The sequence below is a fragment of the Antechinus flavipes genome, chromosome 6, assembly GCF_016432865.1.
Source record: "Antechinus flavipes isolate AdamAnt ecotype Samford, QLD, Australia chromosome 6, AdamAnt_v2, whole genome shotgun sequence".
Lineage (NCBI taxonomy): Eukaryota > Metazoa > Chordata > Mammalia > Dasyuromorphia > Dasyuridae > Antechinus > Antechinus flavipes.
Window position 1 is genome coordinate 151513999 of NC_067403.1, and position 20798 is coordinate 151534796.

A 20798-nucleotide genomic window follows, 5' to 3' on the forward strand; every position below is an offset into this window, starting at 1 on the left:
TGAGTGTAGTGTCTGACTATTTTTAAGCATTAAGTAGGCAATTAATGAATGATCATTAAATGAATCAATGTTAAACTATCCCTTGGAAATCCTAAATTCCCAATCCTTACTTTGGGAGCAAGTCTACCAATGGAAATAAAATTATAATAGTCTCACCTCTAGTTTTGATTTGTTAATTACTTAAATTTTAGTCATATACAATATTTTTACTAGAAAGAAGTTCTGTATTCTCCTAATTTTGTTATCCTTTATCACTCAGATAATCTGAATCTCACAGATTCTAATGTTTCTTTTAATCAATGAGAACAGTATATAGAAATGATATTATTTTAGAAGCTATGTTTATTTGGGTTAGCTTAACTTTTCTATTTTAAATATCATTCAAAAATGTTCTTTTCTTTCTTTTTTTTAATGAATGAGATGGTTTCAAAGAAACACGGGAGGATTTGTATAAACTGAGCAGAACCTAGAAAACAATGTATATACTATGCATACAGTGACACTGACATAAAGGCAAATGATTTTGAAAGATTCAAGAACTCTGATCATACAATGACGAGCCACAATTATAGAGGACTGATGAGGTTACTCACCCTAAACAGAAAGACAATATATTTAAAATACAAAATGAGACATATATCTTTGAAAATGCCCAATGTAGAAAACTATTTTGTTTGACTGAATATTTGTAACAAGAGTTTTGTTTTTCTTTTCTTTTTCTTTCTTCCTCCCCCTTCTCTCTGTTTCTGTCTCTCCTCTTTCTCTCTCTCTCCTCCCTCCTTTTTCTTTTTTCTTTTCTTTCATTTTTTTCTTTCTCTCCAAATAGGGATAAAGGAAAGGAAAGAAAACAAATGCTTGTTAATTTTTAAAATAAAAGTTTTTTTTTTTTTGTGTATGTGTGTGTGTTGGAGTTTTGTTATTGCCAGAAAGTTCTTCCTGGAACTTTTTGTGGATATTCTGAAATCTCTAAAATTCTGAGAATACAAAAATTTAAAAATTTCACATAGACTCAAACTATCGGTTCTGTCTCTGACATTGACATAAAATGGTACTTTGTGGAAGGTATGTAATTTTCTTCCAAAATATGATACTCAAATTTTAGGTATGTCTCCAACAACCTGGACTCCCCTTTAGCAACTCATTTTAGAGTTTTCTTCCTTAACTTCATGTAAAGCTTCCTTAAACTTATTTACATTCCCACCTATACAACATTTGAGGATGAATTCTGTATATATTCATTATGGCTAGAGGATGAGCACTATTGAAAATAGCAATTTTCCAAGAAAAACTCTCCACCTGTATTAAAGACTCCACAAGATTCTTAACTAAAGCTATGCTCTAAAATGTCTTTATTTTCCCAATTTTGGCCCAACATATCAGTTAGGCCCCAAAGATTATTTTGTATGTTAATTTTTTTAAAATTTCATCTACTCTGGTTTTGGAAGTCCCTCATTACAAAAAGTAATTTTAAGGGTGATACTTGATATTTCTAGTTTTTACATTGTGGCAGCTAAATGCAAAACTAGACAGAACCCTGGGAAGACCTGCATTCAAATGTGAACTCATATGCTTACTAGCTGTATGACCCTGGGCAAATCACTTAATTACTGTTTGCTTCAGTTTCCTGAGCTGTACAATGGAGATAGTAACAGCGCCTACCTTCCTGTGACATCATAGGAAATAAAATTTGTAAAAAAGTGTTTAGTGCAGTGCCTGGCACATAGTAGGTGGTAAATAAATGCTTATTTCCTTCTCTTCTTTCTCCCCTTTGCATTATCTTCATTTCAAATATACAGTCCCTGCCCATTCCTTGCAACAAAAAATAAAAAAAAAAGAATTAAAATGAGAAATTAGTTTGGGAAAACCAATCAGCATATCAAATTGATATCTTTTTTCATAACTCCTCTATCCCAGTGCCTTCTGGAAAGACCATTTCCAGAAACACCAGGGTGGCTGCCTGGTTGTTTAAAATAATTTTTGCTTACATTGACATCTACTGGCCGGAGTGGATACTTTTCAAGTAAAGTTGGTCCAAGAAAAATAAAGATTTAGACTAGACCTTCAAGACACAAAAGTATGTAACACAATCTGGGTTCATTTGTGAGCCAGAAACTACTTTTGCAAACTTGAAAACAAAAGCCAGTTCAGTGTAAGTTTCATTTTAATACGTGCTTTCATTATTCAGAAATCAGTGCCAAGGCGATTAAGCATGACCTTTCCATACAGATGGTGTCTCACTTCACACGCACACATGACACCTGTTACATTAACATTCATAGGCAGATGTTTGCATATTTTGAATGCATACTGCCTTAATAGGGTAGAGTAAGTGCTGAAGCAATAGTTTTGCAGAAAGGAACCCAATATCATTTAATCTATTTGCTTTATCTGATAAGATAAACTTCTGCAATTCTAGGAAATCCCAGGTCACCCCAAATGAAGAGTTCTTACTGAATGACATACGCATGTGTTTAATAAGCTAACTGAAGTAGTGCTTTGCAGACACCGTTTTGCTTGTGAGTCCACTGAAGTACTCTATGGTACATAGGAATGATTACTGAACTGGAAAGTCATGTAAAGTTCATGTAAAGTAAAATCCCTTATCACTCAGATAATCTAAATCTGAATAAAATCACTCAGATAATTTGAATAAAAGGAAGAGAATAAATTTCATCATCATGGAAATGAGGATTTAGAGCTTCTAAAGACCTCAATTCCATCTAATCCAACCTCTTCACTTTATAGATGAGAAAATCAAGGTCCACTGAGGTTAATTAATAACAACCATAATAATAACTGACATTAGCAATATAATAAGGATTGCAAAGGACTTTATATATGTCATTTGGTGCTCATAACAGAACTGTAAGGAAGGTACTATTATTTGCCCATTTTACAGATAAGAAAATTGAAGTTGAGAGAGATTGAATGACTTCCCCAGGATCACTTTGTTAGGATTTGAAGCCAGGTCCTCTGAATGGCAAACCTGTGTTCTTTCCATAGTGTCATATATCTCCCCTGTATATAAGAACAAAATTATTGAGAATCTTTGGGATTGAAGAGTCCTTAGAGTTAATAAAATCTAACTTCTTGATTCACTCAGGAATTTATCTCTTGAACTTTCTTACTGGTAATCTTTCTGCTCCTGCTTGAACACAGTGATTAGAAACTCCCTACATCATAGGAAAGATCATCCAACTTTGCGATAGCTCTGTTAAAAAACAAATAATTAACTGAACAAACCCTTTTCCTTATATCGAACTAGACTATAGTGCCTGACATATTATACGCACTTAATAAATACTTGTTGGCTAATTAAATCCCTGCTTATAGCTTCTTTGAACCTGATTCTGTCCTCTAAATTGAAGTAGAAAATCTTGCATCCTTGCTTATGACGGCTCTTTAAGTGTGCTAGGACTCTCTCAAATCTTCTCTTTTTTAACATCAGTTAAAAAGTATTAATTAAACACTTTCTATGTGCCAAGCAATGTGTAAATTACTGGAGATACAGAAGCAAAAATGAAAGAGCCTCTGTCCTCCTGGATCTATCTGGGGGCATCTGTGTGGCACAGTAGATAGGATACTAGTGCTGGAGTCAGGAAGACCTGAGTGCAAATTTAGACTCAGACACTTACAGATTGTGTACCCCAGGCAGGGGTTAGAGCTTCAGTTTCTTTAATCAGTAAAATGGGGATAATAATAGCACCTATTTCCAATAATTGTTGTGAGGATCAAATGAAATAATAATGGTAAAATACTTTGTACAGGGCCTGGCACATAGTTAAGTGTTATTTGAATGTTAGTTGTTACTGTTGTTGTTCTTGTTGTTATTATTATTATTAGAGGAAATAATATATACATAAATAAATATTTGCAAATTATGTGTATCTGTATACAAAATAAATACATAAGTAATTTATAATATCATAAATAACATAATAAATATATAAAATAAATATTAAAAATAATAAATAAATAATAAAGATATGACAAATGCTAATGAAATAAACAGTAAACAGTATTAGAGTGAATAATAGATAATAATATCTATAGAAATTTCTATAGAACTTCTATAGAAGTTATCTGCATCCAGAAAAAGAATTGATAAATAGAAATATGTATAGAATAATCTTACGTGTGTGTGTGTGTATCTATGTGTATATTTATAAGTTTTATTTCATATGGTAATCATCTCTAGAGCAGGGGAGATGAAGGGGAGAAAAAAAGAAAAATATACATGATAATTTTATTCTATATTTAAAAGGAATAGCAAGATGTACATAATATATTTGCATTTTCATGTGTGAATGAATATAATAAAAGTTTTTATTATACTATATTATGGGAATGCCTATTTTATTCTATTAATTGAGATAAAATAAATAAATGTGGGGGAAAGAGAGAGGGATGGCTGTTAAGAGATATTATTGAGATAGAATCATCTAGACTTTGTGACCAATTTGGCTATGTGGCTTTCATAATGGACCATGAGGACGTGATGAATGTTACTATAAGGACATGGCAAGGGAGAGGTGGTGTAGGAGGCTTGATAAGAGAAGAGGAAACTTGGAACAGGATCTGCAAGAAATGTGATAGAGAATAAACTGAGGCAGTTAGGTAGTGCAGTGGATAGAGCACCCAGCTTAGAATCAGGAAGATCTGAATTCAAGTCCAGCCATAAACTAGCTATGTGGCTGTGGGCAAGTCATTTAACTCTGTTTGCCTCAGTTCCCTCATTTGTAAAATGCTTTGGAGAAGGATGTAGAAAATTACTATAATATCTTTATCAAACAAACAAAAAAGCTAGATGTTATCAGTTATTACTTAGTTGCCCATTAGAATGGGCTTAACACTGTGCTAAAAATATTGAGGATAAAATTTAAAAGAAAAAAAAATATCTTTCCTTAGAGGCTTATACTCTAATGAAGATAACAACTATAAGAGGGTAATAGTCAAGGAAGGGAATTAGGGTCGTTTAGAAAGTCACAGTGAAGATGAGTGGAACCCTAGAAAGATCCATTAATACACCTTTACAGAAGTAATACTAGAGGTGATTTGAATGCAGTACTCAGAGAAAAAGGAATGGGAGTTGGAGGTGGTGCAAGACACATATAAAATGGTGGGAAATGACTAGGGTAAAGATGAGGTTGCATAGTCCCTGGACTTGAAGAACTCAATAGCTTAACTACTCCCAAACATGGTCTTAGACTTGCACTGTCCAGATAACCCATAGCAATTATTATGGAAAACTGGAAAGATCCATGTCTTCTGTCCATTCATGGTATGGTCTTCAGCTACAAGACAAAACTTAAGTTGGTGAGCCCCTTTTCTCCAAGAAGCATCCTGTTGAGGAAAACACTCTCTGAAGTCTTACTCAAAGCCTTGTCAATTTGAGTACTTTTTACTGTGCTCCTTCATTCTTTTCCTTCCAAGTTCAAAATTCCAAAATCCTTCAAGTCTTCTTCATATGACATGATTTGGAGACTCTTCACCATCCAGAGGCATTCAGGGGCAATTGACTAGCTAGGTCCATTTCCTCTCTATATTCTCTGGACTCCATTTGAATTACTATGCTCCTTTTAGATTTGATTTATTAGGAAAATTAAATATATATATATATAGATAGATAGATAGATAGATAGATATAGATATAGATATACAGATAGATAGATAGTGTCCTCATCACAGACATCTATGTTTCAAGGTTACATATTATTTTCTACTGGTTACATTTTTAAATGTTTGAATGAACATAGTGATAAAGTAGAAAGAACACAGATTCTGGATGCACAATTGAATCCTGTCTCTAATGCTTACTTCCTATGGAATATTGGGAAGATTATTTAACTTCTTTGAACCCTAATTTCTTCATCTGTAAAATGACCTCTTAAATTCTTTTCTCAATCTGACTATAACTGCCTATCCTTTCATCATTCTTCAATTGGTACATGTTTTACTATGAACCTATAAAATACAGATCTCTTTTTGTGACCCAAATAATTAAATTTTTGATTCAAAAGTGTTTGCTACATTCAGTACCAGAAATCTAAAAGTTAACTTAGAAACTATGGTTGTTACTAAGGACCTCAAATCTCTTGAGCATCTAAGAAGAGTTTATGGCAATAATAGAAACATCTACTTAAAATCTGTGAGCATTGTAGAAATTGTTCTATCATATTACCACAGCTTTTTATTTTTAATTAAATTTTTTAAATCAATTAAAACGTTCTTCTTTTTTTTCCAACCTTCCTTTTTGTCAAATTTTGAGTTTGGAGGTAAAAGAATGAAGGAACACAGTAAAAAGTACTTGAGAAAGCAAGAAAATCAAAACCCCTAATCCAAATATATCATTTTACCATTTACTGAGAAGCGAGAATAACAATGATTGGTGAGTTTAAAAATCCAGATTATCCAGGTCTTCCAATTAGTTAAAGATCCATGAGCCAAGAGTCTGAAAAGTATAGCTTTGGGGAAGAGGGTTTCATAAAAGACAGTTAAAACTGCAAAGCAAAAAATGAGTGGTTATACTTTGAAGATCCAGGAGTGATTAGTTACAAGAACCAAAAAATTGATTCATGCCTGTCTTGAATATAAGTAACTATTGTGACTTAGAAGAAAAAGGTAGAATAGGCTGATGCTATTCATCAACCAGGACCCTAGGCATGTGGCTGTCATCGAAGAGCTTAGTTCTCCATCTAATATGGTCATCACATAGCACCATGTTGGGGGACTCCCAAGCTCCCTAGGTCTCTCTCAGGTTCTCAAAAACACTGACAATTATTTATCCTTTAGTATTTATGGGAAATTTCCACATTTTCATATTAGCCAAGAGGCTGGCTCTGTAATTAAAATGTTAAATAAGTTATGGATCAAATAGCAGTAGGATGGGGCCAATAATACTAACAACTCACACTCTATTCTAGTGATACTCTTTTCCATATAACTTTTCTGCTAAATTTTCTCTGGGTTATATTCTGGATCTTTCCTTCTCTTTCCCTTCACTTCCCACTTCAAAAACCTTAATAAAAAATCTCCCCTGGGAAGACAGACTGCCATTTTAAGCACTCAGAGTTTGAGTCACTAAACAGCTTTTAAAAGCAATGGTGATCTCCAAGACTGTGCTGCTGAGATTCATTATTAGAGCTTTTGCCCTAATTTGATAGGATTATTTTATCTATGAATATTTCCCCATGACATGGATTTTGCCCACCTTTCCTCTACCTCTCCTATGACAGGAATGAGTTTTCCCTAAAAGGAGACAAAGTACTACCAGGGTCTGATTAGCTTCTATTTTTCTGATGTAGCTTTGTGGTCATCTAAGCACCAGACCTCCCAGAAGTAGCTCTGAAAACAACAAATTATGTCGGAATGAAGTAAAAAAAAAATGCATGGCTAAGAAAGGGAAATGCACTAGGGGAAGGGAGAAAGGAGAGACAGAATTGGGGAAATGATTTCACATAAAGGAGATATCCAAGGAAGAGCTTTTATAATGGAGAGGTAAATGATGGGGGGAAGGGGCAGTGAGCAGTACTTAAACCTCATTCTTATTTAAACTGGTTCAAAGAGAACATAAATATGTACACACACACACACACACACACACACACACTCACACACACATACATGCCCTCAATTCAATATACAAGTCTATATTACCCAACAAGAAAATAAGAGAAGGGGATAAAACAAAGGTGAGGTGATAAAAGAGAGGTTAAATTTTAAAAGGCAGTAGTCAGAAGAAAAGCAGAATTTAGAGGATGGACGGGATAAAAACAGAGAAAGACAGTTAAATATAAGGAAACAGAGGGAAGGAAAAAATACAGTTAGTAGTCATAACTGAATGTGAATAGAAAATAGAAGCATATAAAATAGAAGCAGATAACAGAATGGATTAGAAATTAGAATCCAACAATATGTAGTTTAAAAGAAATACATTTGAAACAAAGACAAACACAGATGGGGTAGGGGAACATAATCTATTATGCTTCAGTAGAAGTAAAATAGATAGGGATAGTAATCATGATCTCAGAAAAAAGAAAAAAAGACCTAATTAAAGAAAATAAGCCCAAAAAGTCTATCTTGCTAAAAAGCACCATACATAATAAACACATATGCATCAAATGGCAAAGCATTAAAGTTCTTAAAGGAAAAAATAATGAATTTCAGAAGGAAATAGCAAAACTAAACTAATGGTGGACCTCAACTTTCCCCTCTCAGTGCTAGGTAAATTTAGCAACAAAATAAATAAAAAGGAAAACAAAGATATCAGTAGAATCTTAGAAAAATCAGATATGGTAGACCTCTGAAGAAAATTTAATAAGAATAAAAAGGTGTATTTTTCTCAGCTGTACATGGCATTTTCCCATCTATTAGATTAAAAAAACACACCCACAATTAAATGCAGAAAAACAGAAATATTAAATATGTCCTTTTTAGACCATAATGCAACAAAAATTACATTCAATAAGGGTTGTGGAAGCATAGTTTAAAAATGAACTGGAAATTAAATAATCGAATCTTAAAGAATGAATGAGTCAAAGAACAAACCATTGACAACAATGACATAATATACCAAAATTTCTGGGATGCAATCAAAGAATTACTTAGGGGAAGTTTTATATTGCTAAGTGAGAATATTAATAAGAGAGAAAGAAGAACAGACCATTGTATTCAGTATGCCCCTAAAAAAAAAAACTAGAAAAAGAACAAATTTAAAATCCCCAATTAAATACCAAAATGGAAATCTTGAAAATCAAAAGAGAGATTAATAAAAGTGAAACCAAGAACCCATTGAACTAATTAAACAAGTAGCTGGTTTTATGAAAAAAAAAAAAGATAAACCATTGATTAACTTTATTTTTAAAGGGAAGAAGAAAACCAAATTATTAGTATTGAAAATAAAAAGGATAAGTGCACCATTAATAAAGATGAAATTAAAGCAATTATTAGGAATTATTTTGCCAATGATACACGAATAAATTTAATTATCTAAGTGAAATGGGTGAATTTTTACAAAAACACAAAGTGTCCAACTTAACAGAAGGAAAAATAGAATATTTAAATAGCCTTATTTAGAAAAATAAATAAATAAACCATAAATGAACTCCCTAAGTCAGATGAATTTACCAATAAATTCTAGTACCATATATGCTACTTGGAAAAAATTAGGTAAAGAGGTTTTTTTTTTTTATCAAATTCCTTTTGTGACATAAATATGATTTTGATATTTCAATCAGGGAGCAAAAGAGAAAAAGAAAATTATAGATCAATTTCCTTAATGAAAATTAGTGCAAAAATTTTAGATAAAATTCTAGCAAGGAGATTAAAGTGATATATCACAAATATCAAATACCATGAGAAGGAATACAGAGTTGATCCAATAATAGAAAATTATAAGCATAATTGACCATATCAATATAAAAAACAAAAAAAATCATATGATCATATCAGCAGATAACAGAAAAAAATTTTTTTTACCAACTACAATAATACAATATTATGAAAACATTAGAAGACAGGCATCTATGGAGCCTTTCTTAAATAATAAGAAATATCTATCTAAACCCAAGAACCAGTATTATCTATGACTAGAAGTCTTCCCCATAAGATCAGAGATGAAGCTAGGATTCCCATCATCATCATTATTGCTCAATATTACATTTAAAATGCTAGCTGTAAGAAAAAAACAAGAACAGAAATTGAACAACTAAAAAGTCAATGAGAAAACAAAATTGTCCCTCTTTGCAGATGATATGATAATATACTTAGACAATCCTACTGACTGAAACCCACTGAACAACTTTAGTCAAGTTGCAAGATCTAAAATAAGACTATTTATTTCATTTAATTTTTACAAACTATCAACAAAACAAGCAAAAAAAGATAGAGAAATTCCATTTAAAAATAACTGCAGTCAATATAAAATGCTTGATACCTGCCAAGACAAATTTAGGAACTATATAATCATGATTACAAAATATTCTTCATATAAAACAGATTTTTTTTAAATTGAAAAAATATTAATTGTTCATGGGTAGGCTGAATCAATATAATAAAAATGATAATTCTACATACGTAAATTTATCCAGCGTTATACCAATCTAATTATCACAGCATAATTTTGTAGATTAAAAAATTTATGGGGAAAAATAATAAAGGATCAAGAATCTCAAGGGAATCAATTTAAAAAAAAAAACAGTGAAGAAAAAGGAGTAGTAGCACTAGATGTCAAACTTTATTACAAAGTACAATCACTAAAACAACCTGATGGGGTTGCAACTTGTGGGGTTGCAGCTAGATGGTTCAGTGGCTAGAGATCTAGCTTCAGACACTTAACACTTCCTAGCTGTGTGAACCTGGGCAAGTTACTTTATTCCAAATGCCTCACTATATAAATAAGAGTGTAAAACAACTGGTACTGGCTAAAAAAAAATAAAGTGGTAAATCGGTGCAATAGATTAAGTTTGTTGTACAACCCAAAGATTCAAGTTTTGGGGGTAAGAATTCATCATTTGACAAAAAATGATGGAAAAACTGGAAAGTATTTTGGAAAAAAAGTAGGTTTAGATTAACATTCACACTATATACCAAGATAAGGTAAAAATGGACACATGATTTAGACATAAAAGATGATATCATAAATAAATTAGTGGAGGATGGGAAAATGTACCTGTTTGATCTATGGATAAGGGAAGATTTTGTGACCAAACAAGAGATAGAGGATCACAGCAAATAAAATGGATAATTTTGATTACATGAAATTTAAATGTTTTTGCACAAGCATAATTAATATAGTCAAAATCAGAAGGAAAACAGGAGACGGGGGGTGGGGGGGAGAGGAGTAATAGCATGCTACTTTGTAAAAGATCCCATTTTCTCAAATTATACACACACATATGAAAAATTAATTTTTTAAATATTAATTTTCCAATTGGTAAATGGTCAAAGGCAGTTTTGGGGGCAAGAAGTCCAAGTTATTCATAGTTATAAGAAAAAATGCTCTAAATGATTACTGGTTAGGGAAATGCAAATTTTTAAAACTCTGAGGTACCACTTCACATACATCAGATTGATTAAGATGATAGGATTTCCCAGTGCTTAAATTGCAATTGTTTCACCTAAGAGAATTAAAAGATTCACTCAGAAAGAGAAGTCCTTCCTATTTGGTATATTTCCCCCAACTAGTTTGTCATGCCTCCCTACTGAATAGTGGGGTTTCAGTATGGTTATGTGGAGTGAGGAATGAGAGGAGGATCCATCTCAGCTAAAGATTTATCCTTGGATGTTATCAAAAAATTAGCCTTAGGGTGACTTTGAATGACCTAAGAATGTCTCATTTAGATTGAATAATACAATTAATTTATCAAGAGATAGATTTGAATCAAGATAGCCTACACCAAGGTGTTTATAATATAACTGTTATATAGTATACACAATTGTTTCTCCTTCATTCTTGAAGAGGACTAATGCCTTGACTTGCAAATGAAAAGGATTTAAGCTTCAGAGACAAGAAGACGTGTTTAAAAAGTTTAAAAAATGGTATACCGTGTATACCATTTGACCTAGCAATAGCTCTACTACACCTATACCTAAAGAGAGCAAAGACAGAAGAAAAAGACATATAAATAAAATATTTATAAAAGTTCTTTTTATGGTGGCAAGGAATTAGAAACTAAGTAGGTTCTCATTAATCAAGTAATGATATAACAAATTATGATGTATGAATTTGAAATAGGATTTTACTAAGAAAAATAATAAAAGCAATGATTTTAGAGAAATTTAGAAAATTTGTACAAACTAATGCTGAGTAAAGTGAGCAGAACCAAGAAAACAATTTATACAGTAATCCCACCATAGTAAAGAAAAACAAATTGGAAAAACTCAAGAACTATTCTCAATCATAATTCCCAGGACAACTTCAAGGTGCGAACATATATAGATAGATAGATAGATAGATAGATAGATAGATAGATAGATAGATAGATAGATCATAGCAAATATATGGATTTATTTTGCTTGACTATATTTTTTTTTCTTTTTTGGAGGGGGGTGAGATTTGGTGGAGAAGGGAGAAATGATGATATTGTTGCCACAAGGAACAAAAAAGGAAAGAAAAGATAGCCAGTGAAGTATTTTTATGTTTTTTTAAAAATAGAAAAGAATAGAAGGAAATTTGAAAGAAAACACAGCTTTGTAAATAATTTACTGAATTTATCACGTAATTTTTTAGAGCAACAGAAATTTATGATTTCATATGTAAACCTCTTTTTTTTTTATTCTTCTTTATCCATGAAATTGTTCTCATTTGGGGTTTTCATCATATTTAATTTTTCATTAAATTTTTAAAAATTTAAAAATACCTTTCTATTTTCAAAATACATACAAAGATAATTTTCAACATTAATCTTTACAAAACTTTGTGTTCCAAATTTTTCTCCCTCTCTTCCCCCCATCCCTCCTAGACAGCAAATAATCCAATATAGGTTAGATACATGCAGTTCTAAATATATTTCCACATTTATCATGCTGCATAAGAAAAATCAGATTAAAAGGGGAAAAATGAGAAACAATAAAACAATAAAAAAGCAAACAATTTAAAAAAATTGATAATGCTATGTTGTAATCCACATTCCGTCCCCGTAGTCTCCTCTCTGGATGCAGATGGCTCTCTCCATCACAAGTCTATTGTAATTGGCTTGAATCACCTCATTGTCGTAAAGAGCTACATCTATCACAGTTGATCATCACATTCATTAAATTTTTACAAAAAAGAAGCTGATTTCATAATTTCTGAAGACCAAGAATAAAGCATGCTCCCACAACATGAGAACTGTGGGAATTTATTTTGCTTGACTATGAATATTTGTTCTAAGAGTTTTGTTTTTCTTTCCTTCTCTGTTGCTGTCTTTCCTTTTTTCTGAGAGAAGGGGTTGTTAAAGAGGGGGAAAAAGACTCACTAAAATATACATTTTTTAAATGAATAGAATAGAATGAAGATCCGTAGAAGAGTTGAAAAATTATAGGAAAGGGGTAGGAGACATATCTGGGATTGAAATAAAGTGGAAAAAATCCACCCACCACCCATCTCACTCCATCTATAGCCTCTGAGACCCAAACTCCAAGTGAAGGAAATCACACCCCTGGTTATGTAGGAGGGCTCTGAACTTGGAGCAGAGAAGAGAGGAAGAGAGGGAACTGGACAGGAAGAAGGACACTGTATACAAGGGGACTATGTAAAATCTAGGAGAAAGAACTCAGCATCCAGCTGGGGCCAATTCTTTCTATCCCAAAATCATATGAATTGGAGACCTAGTCTTGTGAATTATAAATTGCTCAGTGTGGGATGAGGGTGAGATACTTTGAGATCTAGGCCTCAGGGAGTCAGATGTGAACACTGGGAGAAAATATAGGAGACAAGACTGAAATTACCAAAGATTTCAGAAAGAAAAAACTCAAAGATTTTGAACATAAGCAGATAAATCAACATCACAAGGAAATATGGCCTTCAAAACTTGTAAATGAGAGCAGGCCTCTATGAATAAAACAAAGGAAAATAGCATTTGATGAGACAGAAGACCTTGTAGAACATAGAACCACCACAGAGTTCCAGAGTGGTTTAAAAGAGAAATAAGAAATATGAAAGCAAAAGTTATGGTTTGTGAAACACAAATAATAAGCATAATAGAAAACTGAAATATGTAATGGCAAATATCACCAAAGAAGTAAAAAGGAAAAAAATTGATTGGGAATGCATATACATAGAAGAAAAGGACAATCTAGTAGAAGAAAAGCAAAACAAAACAATAACACTAAAAGAAAATGTTCTTTATTCAAGAAAAGTATACTGATCTTGAAGACAGGATATGTAAAAACAACCTAATGATCACAGATCTCTTAGAAGAATAGAAGAAGTAAAAAAAAGAAAAAAACCCTCCAATCTTATAATGCTAAAAATTAATAAAAGAAAATTGCCCAGAACTTCTAAAGACAGAAAATGAAATGCTAATTGAAAGAAATCATAGACCATCTCCAGAAAAAAAAAAAAAGAGTTCAAGACAGCAAAACACATAATGGTTAAATTTAAGAATTCAATTCAGAAACAACAAATTCTGCAAGCAACCAGGGAAAAAATTTCAAATACAGAAAAATTGAATAACACAAAACTATTCTGGATCTACAAGAAAATGCACATCGAAATGGAATAATGTGTTCTAAAAAGTAATGGAACTCATTTGATAGGCCAGGGTGATCTATCTTGCAAATCTAGCCAGATGTGAAACAACATAGAGACCAGTTAAAAAAAAAAAAAAAAAAAACTTTTAAAAAATGTACACAAGGAGAAAGGGATGAAGGTAGAAGTCAGGTAGTGGTAACAATAAAACAATGTGACTGGGATATTTGGGTTGGAACTTTGTATTACTGTTATTGTTCAATCATTTTCCACTCACATTTGATTCTTCATAATCTTATTGGGGGTTTTCTTGGCAAAAGATAATGGAGTGGTTTGCTATGTCCTTTTCCAGATCATTTTACAGATGAGGAAACTGAGGCAAACAGGGTAAAGAATCATATAGCTAGGGTATGTCTGAGGCTAGAGTTGAACTCCATCTTTCTGTCTGCAGTCCCAGTACTATGCAACATTTAGTTGTCTAATGTACAACTATGCCTATAGGTGAAATAATGTTTTTGTTTTCACATTATAAAATGGGAAGGTGCACGAAAGGGGAGAGAATAGAGGATAAAGAGAAGTCTGCGATGTATTTTAGTTAATACAAGGGCTTATTATAAGGGGAAGATGATCCTTGTGCTTTTCTGGAAGAAGAAAACCTAGAGTGAAGGGGGCGAGGAGGAGGGAAGGAATGAAAAGAGATGAGAGAGAGATGATGGGAAGGAGTTCCCCTGTTGAATACTGCCTATGTGTGAAAAGAAATGTTCTGTGAATTGATTCAGGAACTGTGTGCTTAGTATTATAAGGGGATTTGATGCATGAAAAAAAAATCATATATCCCTCTCAACAGGCAAGGAAGGGGAATGAGTTCATTTCAATCCCTAGGGGCATCTAACTGTATAGAGTGGGGAGGGGAATAGGAGGGCATGTACCAAAGAGGATGTTTGAAGCAAATGGAGAGAGTAACCAAGGAAAAGTTATCTATCAGTGGTGGACTGCATAATTAAGAATGTGGTGGAGGGCACCTACCTTAAGGCAATGACCTCACTGTCTTGTAGAGTAATTATCATTGTTGTAAGAATAAGATAGAAGGGAAAAGAGGAATATAAAGGGTAAGTTCTATAAGGCAGTAACAGAATGGCTAATCCAGTTTTGATTCCACAGAATACAGTGAATAGAGGGTATATATGTACATGTGTGTGTTTATGCATAAATATAATTTTGCAGACTGTATCTCTTTTGTTCAATCTTGTGAGCCAAATCATGTAGGTATTACCTTTTTGTAGATGAGAAAGCTGACACCCAGAAAATTGAAATGGCTCGCCCCAGGTTCCACAGGTCATGATTTAAAAAATATTTTCTCCTTAAAGCCTAGGGTTCTTTACAGCCTGCCACATGCCATATAAGATGAAGTAAGCCAAATGCTGGGACACTCCTAACACTTAAGTTAGCATCAAATCTGCAGATTTGGGCTCTAATAATCAATATTTGCTTACTTCTCTTTCCTCACATAGAATTCATTGATGCCATTAATGTAGAAGAGTGAGGTATATAGTGGGAAGGACAACAGCTCTGGAATCAGAGAACCTACCAGGTCCACCTTTGACACTAGTGACTTGTGTAACCATGGACAAGTCACATCCCTGGGTCTTAGTTTCTCCATTAGTCAAATGAGAGGGTTGGGCTAAATGACTTGTGAAGTCCCTTTTTTGCGGGAACACTCAAACTTAGACTAGTGAAAGCAAGAGAGACACAAAGTACTCTTTCCCAGCTCTCCCTGAAATTGTAATTGCCACAGAATCATTCAGAGATAGAAGAAATAGTTCTGTGTGAGTCATGGAGGAGGAGGGGTCCTTTACTCACTGCATTTGAATTACGGCCTGCATATGGAGAGGCAGCTTATTCCTATCGGAAGCCCGGAGGCTTCCCTGAGTGTCCGCAACCTTTCCTTGATTCCTTGGACAAAAGGACCTCCGGACCTAGGTGTCCTCGGAGCTGCTGCCTTATAGGAATCTTAGCCTGCTTCTTCCCCGGCTCTCTCTGCCTCGGTCTTGCCTCAGGGTCTGCCTGGGCTGGGAGGATGGCTGCTTAGCCCTGCTGGGAGTTTCACTTCCTCCCTTGTCGGGGCTCACACCCACAGCAGGAGCGAGCACTGCCAGCCGGGGCTGTTTTTCTCCTGGTGGCAAATGACCAAGGGAGCAGCAGGGAGATCTTGTCCTGCTCACTCCCTTCATCTCCAACCCACCTGGTAGTGGAGAGGCAGCTCGAATGGGCAGAGTCGAAGCTAGAGAAAGAAATATGAGCCACCTGGACGACTCCGAGGGAGAAGCTGAGAAACTCCAGGAGTTGGGGTAAGAGGGCTTTTCAGCAAGCAGTGTCACACTTGACTCAAACCTCCCGGCTTGCTTCAGTTAATGATCTTATTCCCCATTCCCTTCCTCTCTCTCGCTTTATCTTTCCCCTTTGGAAGAGGTCAGGCATCTTCCAGTTAATGTGTAGTTTCATCCATTCGAGCTTTTGAAACAAAACGTAGAACAAACTCTTTTTTTGTTTCCTGTTGTAAAACCCAAGAGGAAGGCATGATGCTATAAAATGCAATCTCAGGGGACCAAGGGTACAGTAAGACTTCGTATATGTAAAAACCTCATGGTCAAAGTCAAGTAGGTGATGTTAAAGGGGATTCCTGAACTCTTGGAAATAAGAGGGATAGATTGTCGATACGGTAAGCAAAACTGCGGATTCCATAAGTAAGTGGATTGGAGTTTGAGTATGTTGGTTGTTGGCTTTTGTTTAAAAAAAAAAAATTAAAAACAGGAATGAGGAAGTATTTACAATAATCTTATATGTGCTTAGTTTTTGTTTTGTTTTTCATTCTCCTGGTCTGCATTTGTGGAACAGTGGTAATGTGCACGTCTTATTCCTACAAATGCTAATAAGAGAAGAAACTAATAAACTCCTTTAAAATTAAGTAAATTAGGCTAGAGGCGTCAGCTGTGTCTTGATTAAAAAAAATTTTGAAAATGTGACACCTTGTTTAGGACAATGAATGGCACCTTCAAAAGGGTGATTTCCTGAGTGACTTGAGCCTATGACTCAGAGATCCTGGATTGTCCTTGTTAATCTAGACTGGGCACTTTATTAACTAGGAGAGGAAAAATAATGGATGTCTTCTCTTAGTAGCATCATGAATTATGAGATGAGGAGAGGAGTTGAAGTCAGGTTGAATACAGCTGTCTGAAAATATAGCTATTATAATATTTCAGAGAGCTTTACTGTAACAGACCTCAATCTTCCTCTTTCTTCTCCTTCTCCCTCCCCGCCCCCCCCCCTCCCAGCTTTTTAGAGGTACGGTTTTGGAGGAGATAATTCTTTTTCTGGAACACTTGTTTTTTCACAACTAGAAATTTAAGGACACACCTTCAGGAAATTCACCCCTGCTGGAACACAGCTTCAAGCCAGAAATGAGTGAAAAAAGGTCTTTTGATCCCCAAAATAACTCTACACTAAAACCTAGACCTTTAGGCCACTTCTCAAAAATCCTTTCCTCAAAATTTAGTGACTTTTATTCTACACTTTTTCCACCTGATTATTTAATTTCCAAAGTCATAGTAAATCAAGTAAAACAAAATAGAAAGAAAGCTGGTAGAGAAAGGTATCATGTCAGTAAGACATGATATTTGACAGCTTGACAGAAAAGGGAGAAACGCAATTCTAAAGCAGGTGTAAAAATGGCTGTAATGGACAGAATGGAATAAGGAGTGGATTTCACCATGATGACCCTGAGTCATATAAGATGTACTTAGCATTCTCTATTTTAAGAAACTGTATTAAATATATTTTAGAAAGTTTTCATGCCAAAATATTTAAAGGAAGCAAAATTTTGAACTTCAGTGTTATCTGAAATGGGTTATCTGAAATTTTTAACTAATGTACTACAACACCTCATTCTGGATTTGGGACACCTTTTGGGAGAATGATTGTGTCTAGAATATTATTTTAATACTAAAATGACACATTGTAGTATTTTGAGGAGAAATGTGAGATTTGTGTAAAGCCTGTATCAGGCAAAAGAAACTTTAAAAAAGCAAATCAACCTGGAAACCTGGAATATTGTCTCATTATTTTGGTATTCCCCTCTAAAAGACCTAGTAACTTTTTTGTAGACTAATGATGATATGTGATGATCTTAGGATTTTATGCCTTTTGACAATTCTGTGTTGTAAAATTGGATTGGAACAATGAAATGCAATTTACTTGGTAACGTCATAGAAGGGACTGAGAGGACTTTTTTTTTTAAGCCATTAAATTAACAAGCATTTATTAAGCACTTACTATGTTCCAGACTGCACTAAATGCTTTGTAAATATCTCTTTAGCTTCACAGTTTGGGGAAGATCTAAGGAATTATGTTAAATAGGTCAAATGTCCCCATTCTCTATGTCTTTGTGTGTGTTTCTCCATCTCTGTCTTGTCTGTCTTTGTCTCTGTCTCTCTGTTTTCTGTCTGTCTCTGATTCTCTCTCTCTCTCTCTTTCTCTCTCTCTCTCTCCTCTCTCTCTCTCTCTCTCTCTCTCTCTCTCTCTCACACACACACACACACACACACACACACACACACACACACATTTTAATCTATATGCCTATGTATCCATACATATACAATTAAAATTTCAGAAGGCAAATTAAAAGTGAAGGATTTTTTTTTGATGGAACATGCTAGTAGTGAAGCAGGAGAAAGTATTTTTCTGTTTTAGTTGTTGATTTAGAAAAAAGAGAGGAGATATGGGAAACAAAATAAGGAAGAAAAACTACAGGCATCACCTTGGTAATGCAGCAGCAGGAACTGATGACTTGATAGAAAATAAAACTGGTTTTCTGGAAATTGCAAAAGCCCCAAGAATTCCTACATATACACTTAAAAATTTCATCAGTGGAGGTGCCAAAAAATACTTCCATTCAGAAGTTATTTTAGAATGTTGCAAAGTAAATAACTGGATTATAGTCTGATTCTCTTAGAAAGAAATAGATAAAATTCTCATTTTTATGTTGTTCCAAGACTAGCATTTTAAAGAAACTGTGCAAAAAGGGTGAGTTGCTCAGGAAATAGGCACTTGAATCAATTTTTCTTCAACTTCTAGAAAAAATGAATATATCTTTAGAAGAAGGTCTCCTCAAACAAATCTTAGATGAAAAGTATTAGAATTTTTAAACTCAATGTAATATTTTTCACAATATCATAAATGAAGTTTTTCTTTTAGTATGACTTTTTCTTTGAAGGGGAAGGAGGAAGAAAAAAATGGTACAGAGTTCTCAGTATTAGATCCCTCCTTGCCTGAATGTAACTTAAATGTTCAGTTCAAAAGCCCTCCTGGATATGAGTGTGGGGGAAGGAAAAATACTACAGCCCTCGTAAAGAGGGACAAAATGATATTCTGGTTAAACTGGCCTTGATTGAGACCATTGTGTTCATTCAATATTGGATGATTTGACTTTTCAGAGGTGAAATTCTGAGGGAGGTTGGATCTAGGAGGGGAGAGGTAGGAGTTCCAGAGCTAAAAGAGTTAAGTCTTTGAGGGATAATCTCTGAGATTCTTTATCTTTATTTGTTTTCTTTTTAAAAAAATATATTTATTTTTAATATATTGCTTTATGAGTCATGTTGGGAGAGAAAAATCAGAATGAAAGGGGAAAAACATGGGAGAGAAAAAAAAAACTGCAGCAAAAAGAAGTGAACATGTGTTGACTTACATTCAATCTCCATAATTTCTTTTCTGGATGCAGATGGCATTTTCTATCAAAAGTCTATTGGGAGGGGCAGCTAGGTGGTGAAGTGGATAGAGCACCACCTCTGAAGTCAGAAGGATCTGAGTTCAAATGTGATCTCAGACACTTAATACTTCCTAGCTGTGTGACTCAAGGCAAGTCACTTAACTCCAAATGCCTCAGCAAAAAAGCAAAAAAAAAAAAAAGTCTATTGGGACTGCCGTGGATCACTGAGCCACTAAGAAGAATGAAGTCTTTCATAATCGATAATCACACATTTTTGCTGTTACCATGTACAAGGTATTCCTGTTTCTGCTTGTTTCACTCGGTATCAGTTTGTGTAAATCTTTCTAGGACTTTCCAAAATCAGCTTGTTCATCATTTTTTATAGAACAATAATATTCCATTACCTTTCATATACCACAATTGTTCAGCCATTTCCCAATTGATAGGCATCTACTAATTTTCCAATTCTTTGCCACTACAAAAAGAGCTACTACAAACATTTTTGCACATGTGGATACTTTTCTTCCTTTATGATTTCCTTGGGATAGAGATGCAGTAATGCCTCTTCATCTTTCTTATGCTGTGGGAATTTTAGCACTGTCTAGGAAGCCTATGGATTCCTTGTATAAATTAAAATTCACAGGTCTACCAAAAAAACAAATTATATTGAAGTAAAGATGCATTTTTTTCTAATCCAAGTTCATGGATCCTCCTGAAATCTAACACTTCCAAGTTAATAAAGAAATTGTGGGAAGAGAACTATAATCGTTAGAAAAATTTGACTTTTCCTATGTATGCAGTTTTATATGCCTAACATGGCAATATAGCATCCTGAGACAGTGTATTATTAGAACATAAATTGAT

At 33.9% G+C, this 20798-nt stretch overlaps 1 protein-coding gene across 1 annotated transcript in view; it reads left to right on the top strand.

Annotated features, from left to right (window-relative positions):
- The first annotated feature begins 15887 nt into the window (after positions 1-15887).
- DAPP1 (dual adaptor of phosphotyrosine and 3-phosphoinositides 1) overlaps positions 15888-20798 on the top strand; it is a 58797-nt gene continuing 53886 nt past the window's right edge. Inside the window, exon 1 of the mRNA XM_051965241.1 lies at positions 15888-16518. Within this exon, the coding sequence (XP_051821201.1) occupies positions 16436-16518 (83 nt within the window). The 5' untranslated portion in view covers positions 15888-16435. The remainder of the gene's footprint in view (positions 16519-20798) is intronic.